Genomic DNA, 8,565 nt, shown 5'->3' with positions numbered 1-8,565 from the left:
GCTTTCTCATGCTAAAAGGAAATGAAAGGGGGTTTCCCCATCGTGCCCCCGTACCGAGGGTCTCTGGGCGGGTTCCTGAGGTGCGCGTGCCCGCCTTGCTCCATTAATGCGAATTGACATTTAGCGCATCCTCTCCAGATGGTTCGTGAGCCCAGGCTGTCAGTCACCATAAAAACCCTAAGCAGCGCTCCTGTCCCCGGCCATATGCGACGCGTCCACCATGATTAACCTCTGCTGGCGCCGCCGCCTCCCCGTGCCCGGCCATGGCAGGGGCTGTGAGGAGGGACGGGGAAGGGATGCTGGGTTCGGGCATCGCTGGCTTTAGCTGCTCCTAGGTCTGGGAATATTGTCTTTTCCCCTTTTTAATCTCGCGTGGGAAGGCTCAGCGCAGACCTGGCAGCTGGAGGGGATGCGGTGCCACCGCAAGAACGTCTTGGCAGCTCCCGAGCGGGACAGTGTGGAGAAATTCTCCAGCTTGAGCAATCCCCTGAGCCTGGCGTGCCAGCAGGGCTGGCAAAGCCTCGGGGATGACGCCGAGCCCCTGCCTTGCTCCCCTGCTCCTCTCCGAAGTGCCCGCTGCATCCCCGGGCCGTCTGGCAGGAGCAGGCAGATTTTAACGGCGGTGGTAATTAAGCCAGGGACAGCTTAACAAGGCAGCTGGAGAGACTCTGCCACGTGAAATAGTTCCAGAGGGAATACTGCTCCTAAAATCAGCTCTAGTTTAGCTAGCATGATGTGCGGCTCTGGATTGCCGGGGCGATGTGCCTCTCTCCTCCTCTTCCTCCTCCTCCCTCTCCCAGAGTCCCAGGGTCAGCCCAAGGCACGGGTCCAGGGCAGCCCCGTCTGCCAGGGAATTGCTTCAGCTCATCTGCATCCCTGTGTGAAAGCACATCTCCTGCCTCAAATCTGGGGGCGTTCTTGGGCAGTGAAGCCGGGGGGAGCAAGCCCTGGCCCCAGCCTGGCAATGCCCGGCATTGCTTCTTCTCTGCCACATCCATCCCTGGTCCTTTGCTGGACGTCTCCAGCCATTCCCAGCCAGGGCTGGGCTCCCCCGTGACACACAAGCAAGCAATACCATGGAGAAACGGGGACTGGCCGCCCCAGGTACGCAACCAAAGTTGTACCTATATCTTCCGACACCAGCACGGCTGTCCCAGGGGTGGTCAAGCATGGCCAACCCTTCCTGAAGCTGCTGCCCCCAACGTCCACCCGCTCTTTCCCATGCTCACAGGCAGCATTTCCCTTCTCACATGCTGGATTTGTGTGGGTACGGCCAGGGCGAGCCCCCGGCCCATCGCCGGTGAGCCATTGGTGCTCTGCGGGAGGCAGAGGGCTGCAGGGGGTTGTCGGGGGGGCTGGGGGGGCTCCATGCCCCGCGCGAGGCTTTTGGGCAACCAGCTGGGAAACGAAGGGCAGAGATTTGTTTCAAGCAAATGTGCAAACCCTTCTGCTCTGCCTTTAGCTTACTGAACGGTGGCGGTGGGTGCTGGGGGAGCCTGGCAAGGGGCCGGGGCTGCTCAAGCAGAGCAGGAGGATGGACAGAGGTGGTGCCCCCGGACAGACAGGAGCTGGGTCCTGATCGAGAGCGTGGCCAAGGGGTGCAGCAGGTCGCTAACCATTTCCCTTGGATTATGTGGGCTTCATTCTGCTCCCATCCCTGTCTTCCAGGAACAACCCCAGGAGCAACTGGTCTGGCTATTAAAGACCGAGGCAAAGGCGGCATGAAGCACCTCAGCCTTCTCCTCATCCTTCGTCACTGGGTTTCCCCCTGCATCCAACGAAGGATGGAGATTCTCCTTAGCTCTCCTTTTGTTATTAATGTATTTATGGAAACATTTTTTATTGTCTTTTTACGGCAGTAGCCAGATTAAGTTCTATTTGGGCTTTGCCCCCTTCTTGTTTTCTCCCTGCGTAACCTCACGACATCCCTGTAGTCCTCCTGAGATCCCAGCCCCTTCTTCCAAAGGTCATAAACTCTCCTTTTTATTCTGAGCTCCAGCCAAAGCTCTCTATTCAGCCAGGCCGGTCTTCTCCCCCGCCAGCTTGTCTTTTGTCACACGGGGATGTCCTGCTCTTGTGCCTTTGAGATTTCCTTCTTGAAGAGCATCCAGCCTTCCTGGGCTCCCTTGCCCTCCGGGTCTGCCTCCCAAGGGACTCTGCCAACCAGGCTCCTAAAGAGGCCAGAGTCTGCCCTCTGGAACACTGAGGCAGCAGTTCTGCTGACCCCTCCTTACTTCTCCAAGAATCGAAAGCTCTTACCATTTCATGATCGCCGTGCCCAAGACGGCCTCCAGCCACCGCATCACCCACCCGTCCTTCTCTGTTCCCAAACCACAGGTCCAGCGGGCACCTTCCCTCACTGGCTCCACACCTGCTGTGTCAGGAAGGTCTCTTCCAGACCTTCCAGGAATCTCCTGGACTTCCCTCTCCACTCTGTTGTATTTCCAGTGTTGTATTTCCAGCAGACATCTGATGAGTTGAAGCCCCCCACAAGAACAAGGGCTGGTGTTGTGAGACTTCTCCCAGCTGCTTGTAGAATATTTCATTGGCCTCTTCATCCTGGTTGGGTGGTCTATAACCGACTCCCACCATGGTACCTGCCTTGCTGGCCTTCCCCCTGATTCCTCCCCATAAAGACTCAACCTTATTGTCACCATCGTTAAGCTCTGGAGAATCGAAACCCTCCCTAACGTACAGGGCTCCCCCACCACCTCCCTTCCTTGCCCGTCCCTTCTGAAGGGTTTATAGCCATCCATGGCAGCTCTCCAGTTGTGCCAGTCATCCCATGATGCTTTCATGATGGCAACTATATCACAGTTCTCTTGCTGCCCAATGGCTTCCAGCTTCTCCTGTTGGTTGCCCATGCTGCATGCATTGGTGCAGATGCACTTCAGTTGGGTTATTGATCCCACCACCTTTCTGGAGGGGAGAAGCCCTAATTCCTACGTGACCACTCTCAGGCGCTTCCATGGTTTCTAACACATCCATGACCCTTGCATCTTTGCTGCTGCAAAGTTTCTGACGTGCTCCGAAATTCCTCTTGGCCCCGTGAGAGCTCTGTGCTGGGACAGGTCCCCCTTTTGCTGCTCAGCACCCTCCTGCGAGCTGTGCCTAACCCGACCACGTGCCTTTCAGCATCTCCCCCTGCTTGCTCCTCTGTCACTGATTGTCCTCGTATCTCCCTAATTATTCCAGTTGCCTTCCTAATGAGTTGCAGCACGCGTATGTCAAGAGCCATGGATGGAAGGTAATGCACATCGGCCACCAGCTCTGTGCCGATGACCAGGGTAGTCTGGCACCGGTTAGATCTGTCACGACCAGGAGGAGCTGACCTGCCGAAACCCGCCCAGCACTGCCAAAATGCCATGTTACGCCAAGAGCAATCGGGAGCAATGAGTCAGGACCTGCAACATGTGGGATGGTGGAAAGGGTGGGGGTCTATATGTGGGGCACACCATTGGGGGGGTGTACGTGTGGAGTTGGTTCAGGGACACCCCCCCAACGGATGCAAAGTGCAAGCAGGAGGTGAGAAGTGTTATCCCCTAGTGTGGTTTGGTACTGGAATGGCACATGTGGAGATGCTCTGCTGTTAGAGGGGTAATGTGGTGTGTGATGGAGACATGGAGATGGAAGCACCAGGGCAGGGTTAGGTTGGACATTGGGAAAAATTTCTGCACTGAAAGCGCTGTCAGGCACTGGAAGGGGCTGCCCTGGGAAGGGGTCGAGTCCCCATCCCTGGAGGGATTTAAAAGCCGGGCAGAGGCGGTGCACAGGGACAGGGTTTAGTGGTGGGATGGCAGGGGTAGGGGAGTGGTTGGGCTGGGGGAGCTTGGAGGTCTTCTCCAACCTAAATGATTCCATGATTCTATGATTCTAAGGAGGGACACAGGATAGCAATCACACATGGGAAGATGTACCTGGCTTGCCTAGAGCCACAGCTTCACTCTTGACCGGAGCAGAGGAGCCCTTGCCTCTGTGCCTGCCCAGTCCTGCGCCGCTGGATATCCCGGAGCTTTCCCAAACCCCCCCCGGCCACGGTGCTGGGGCCAGAGCCCTGGGTGGTGCAGCTGGAGGGGTGTTTGGTGCTGTGAAAAACATCTCCTTGGCTTGGGATCCGGTGGCCCTGAAGGGGCAGGAGCTTCTCCTTTTGTGTCCCTGTGCTGGGACTCTGCAGCAGCGGCTCAAAGCCAGAGGCTGGTGGCCACCGCACGGGCTCCAGGATTTCTCCGGGACAGGGTTGCCCCGTGCGAGCGTCCTGCGGAAGATGCCCCGAGAGTGGAACAGGTATTTCAGGGTAACGAAAAGCGAAAGGTTGCCAAGGATTCACCGAGGATGCATACCCGAAATGGAGCGAGGTGAACCAGACTGGTTTGGGATTCCAAGCCATTGCTCCCCGGGCCAGTAAGACCCGGCCACTGGTCCCCTGGGGCTGCCCTCCCCTCTCCCTGGGGCACCTGCACTGGGTGGCCAACCTGCACATCCTCTGCCAGAACACATTAATGAACACCTCGTTAGCTGATTACCAGAGGGCTAATCCCACTGGGTCCCGAAACCCCCGTCCTCCTTGGGCAGGCGGGGTCGCTGAGCATCCCTGCACCGGCGCCGCATCCCTGCGTCAGCACCAATACATCTGCCCCGCAGCAAATGCTCAGGTGGGAGCAGGAGTGGGGCACTAACGAGGGCACTAACGAGGGTACTAATGAGGGTACTAATGAGGGCACCTAACGAGGAGACGGAGCAGAGCAGGGACAGGCTGGGTGCTGGGAATGGCTTGTGGACTGGCTCGCCCCTAAGGAGAGCCCACAGCCGAGACGGAGCGTCGCAGCAGCACACAGGCAAGGAGATGGCTGTTTGTTTTCAGATTACTGGGAAAGGCTACGTTTGTCAAATAAACGATTTCATCGTAACTATTTAGCTCTATTCCCCATCTCCCGGCATCTTCATTTGCTCTGAGCGCAGGCATCAGCTTTTACTTTGCCAACTGTTAGTGCCGGGCAAATATCAGGGGCTGGGGCTAGGGACGATGAGCTGCTGGCTGAGGAAGATTGGGTTTAGAGCAGATTTCTCCATCCTGCCCACCCCTGCATTCCTGGCAGGGCCGAGTGAAGGGAATGGGTTATTTCACCACAGAACTCATCTCTTTTTGGAGCGGCTCGGCTCAGTTTTGAGGGTGGCAGGAAGGAAGAGGATGGAGAGGAGAAGCCTCGGCACGGAGCTGGAGCATCCTTCCCGCGCGTGGTGGCTGTTCCTGGGCTTTGCCTGCCTTCCCTTGCGGCGCTGGTGGGGGCACATTGTGTTTCTAAAGCAAATGAAGAGGGCGCGTTGCTGCGCATCCCTATTTAGGGAAAAATCAAAAGAGGGGGGGTGGGAATCGGTGGGTCCAAGCCCTGGCTGGTTCTTACCCCCCTCTTCCTCCTCTACCCTTCCCCCAGCAAGATACATCGGCTGCTACGTGGACAACACTCGCCGGCGAACGCTGCGCGGCGTGTCCTTCTTTGACTACAAGAAGATGACAGTCTTCCGTTGCCAGGACAACTGTGCCGAACGGTAGGGCGGGAGACGGGCGCCGCGTCTCCATCAATTCCCGCACACGGCCAGCGTTCCTCTGCTGTCACCGTTCCCCGCCCGGCTGCTCCCCTCCCCTGCCTCCCGCCTGCCTTCTTTTTTCTTTACATTTATGTGTTTTCCCAGACCCTAGTTTCCTCCTCCGGGAAAAAAGCCAGGAGGGATGATGGGCTCCATCCTCGTACGGGGCAGGGAGGGTGTAAGGGCTCCAATTTGGTGCTGGGGAAGCCTGGAAGCCCCCCGCCAAAACACTGTCCCCCACCAAACCACCCTCCCCAGACCTTCCTAGCTGTTGAAGCGTGTCTGTGAGCATCTGGGGAGGCACATGGATCCCTGGCTGCTGAAGTTTTCCCCTTTTCCCAGCGAAGGATGTGCCCAAGACATGGCCCACGCCACGGGGTGGGCAGCACTGCAGGCAGCTTGGTGCCCCTGTGCCCCCCCCCCCGGAGCCAAAGCCTGACCGTGCAGCACCCCACGCCGCCTGGGGTGCACGTTACTGCACAGGACCATTGCCCATGGCCGGGGCAGGGGCGCACGTCCCCCATCGCCGGGGCAGGGGCACGTCCCCTGCACGGGGCTGATCCACCTCAGCAGGACGCTCGCTGGGATGGATCCGTGCCGTGAGCCGAGCTGACTGCTGCGGCGCATCCTCGGTGCCGCTGACCCGGGGCTGCTCCATGCCAGAGCCCCCCCAGCCCCGCAGCGGGACTTGCCAGGCCGGCGCTGAGGGGCGCACGTCCCCCATCGCCGGGGCAGGGGCACGTCCCCTGCACGGGGCTGATCCACCTCAGCAGGACGCTCGCTGGGATGGATCCGTGCCGTGAGCCGAGCTGACTGCTGCGGCGCATCCTCGGTGCCGCTGACCCGGGGCTGCTCCATGCCAGAGCCCCCCCAGCCCCGCAGCGGGACTTGCCAGGCCGGCGCTGCCTCTCTCCAGGGGGTTTCCAGCCCCCCTGCAACCTTCCCCTGTTCAAATCCAGTCTGTATCGAGCAGCCCAGCTCTCCCGCTCTGAAGCCCAGCAAAGTCCCTGTCACTTATTCCTGCTCTGCCCCCACCCATTGCATCCTCCCTGCATGTAAGAAATGTTGTGCTCTCCTGCTTTATGAATGATCGCTGTGGCCCGTGGAGCCCTTTCCCTTAGAATAGAAATAGGAATAGGAATAGAAATAGAAATAGAGTAAAATAGGAATAGAATAGAATAGAAATAGGGATAGGACTAGGGATAGGGATAGAATAGGAATAGGGATAGAATAGGGATAGGGATAGAATAGAATAGGGATAGGGATAGAATAGAATTGGAATAGGAATGGAATGGAATAGAATAGGAATAGAATACTTCCAATTGGAAGGAACCTACAATGATCGTCGAGTCCATCAATGCATCCATGGGATGCTGTGCTGCTTCCAGCACTGGGTGTGAGCTGGCTGCAGTGGGGATGCTCGGGCAGAACCCCACGGAGCCAGGGGGTGCCTGGGGAGGTGCTGACACCCACACCACCCCCCGTTTCCCTCTCCCCAGGGGTTACCTCTACGCAGGGCTGGAATTTGGTGCCGAGTGCTACTGCGGGCACAAGGTCCAGGCATCGAATGCCAGCGAGTCCGAGTGCAACATGGAGTGCAAGGGGGAGAGGAGCAACATCTGCGGCGGGGTCAACCGCCTCTCCATCTATCGCCTGGAGCTGGCCCAGGAGTCCGCCCGGAGATGTGAGTTGGTGGCACCCATGCAACTCCCGGCTCAGCCCCAAAACGGGGGAACCCCTCACGGTGCGGGTGGGGGTGAGCCCCGGCATCCCCCTCCTGCGGCAGCTGGGTCAGGGCTTGGGAGAGGCGCTCTGAAAGTGGTTCGGGTCTGTGGCCGGGGGAGTTTTGCTCCTGCGAACCACCCCCAGGGGGGGTTTGGCCGGGAGCATCGTGGGGTCCTGCTCTGGTCCGGGGATGCTGCAGTGCAGTTCGCTCCGGGGACGCGATGCCTGTAAGCAGGCAGGGGAAAAGCTGGCAGTGGGCATTGCTGGACTATGTATTAATTAAAATTAGGTAAATTATCAGGTGGAGGAATAGAAAGGCCTGCAGGTGGGGACAGTCCTGTCCTCCCATCGTGGCCTCCCCAGCAGAGGATGGTGGGGAATGATCCGTCACATCTGTTAAATACGAGCGGCTTCAGATCCCCCTGCGGGGGTGGCTGCCGGACGGGGCTGGGTGGAGCGGGGAGCCCCAGGGATCTCACCAGGAATTCAGGGCAATTTGGGGCACTTTGGATGAAGACCTCTTCTCTGATGCCCAAACAGGACCATCTTTGCATTAGAGTGTGCTGCCGGTGGGGCTGGCTGCGGGATGAAGGATGCACGGGAGCTGCAGAGGGAGCCAAGGGTGCTCCCCGTCGCAAGCGCTCGTTTGGCTCCCGATTAGGCAGCACTATAATTACCCACATTTGCTGCTTTTCTTTGGGAGCCGGAGGAAAGCAGCCACTGCACTGATGGGCAGGGAGGGGGACGGGGATGCTGGGGCACGCAGATGCTCTTGCTCCCAAGCCTGGGGCACACAGGGTGGCAGCGGCATCATTTTTGGGGTGCAGCCCCTGCTCCTGATGGCCAGGCCAGCATTGCTCTCGGCGCCACTGTGGCTTCTCTCCCTCGCAGATGGCAGTGCCATATTTCGGGGGTGCTTTCGCCAGCCGGACAACGTCTCCATCGCCCTGCCTGTCAGCCAGCTCATGCTGAACATGTCGGTGGACAAGTGCGTGGACTTCTGCACTGAGAAGGTACTGGGGGACCAGGGAGGGGGGGTGTGCAGGTCAAAAGCTTAATCATCTAAATCTTCATCATCAGAGAGGGTCACACTGCGTAAATCTTAATCCGATTTGTTTTAATAATTACGTATATCCAAGCTACAAATGATGGTGTTGAGTGTGTCTCTGCTGCGGGGAGGGACTGGGCCTGCAGCAGCCGCCCCAGGGGGGGTTTGGCCGGGAGCATCGTGGGGGCCTGCTCTGGTCCGGGGGT

The 8,565-nt window shown here is 58.6% G+C and overlaps 1 protein-coding gene across 1 annotated transcript in view; it reads left to right on the top strand.

Moving 5' to 3' along the window:
* The window catches only part of WSCD2 (WSC domain containing 2), an 18,636-nt gene that overhangs the window by 1,582 nt on the left and 8,489 nt on the right, over positions 1 to 8,565 (top strand). Inside the window, 3 exon segments of the mRNA XM_009636186.1 lie at positions 5,433 to 5,547; positions 7,086 to 7,270; positions 8,203 to 8,324. Of these exon segments, the coding sequence (XP_009634481.1) occupies positions 5,433 to 5,547; positions 7,086 to 7,270; positions 8,203 to 8,324 (422 nt within the window).

The sequence above is a fragment of the Egretta garzetta genome, unplaced genomic scaffold, assembly GCF_000687185.1.
Source record: "Egretta garzetta isolate BGI_Z169 unplaced genomic scaffold, ASM68718v1 scaffold330, whole genome shotgun sequence".
Lineage (NCBI taxonomy): Eukaryota > Metazoa > Chordata > Aves > Pelecaniformes > Ardeidae > Egretta > Egretta garzetta.
Note: the sequence above shows the minus strand (reverse complement) of the source record. Positions and strands in the feature narration are given on the sequence as shown.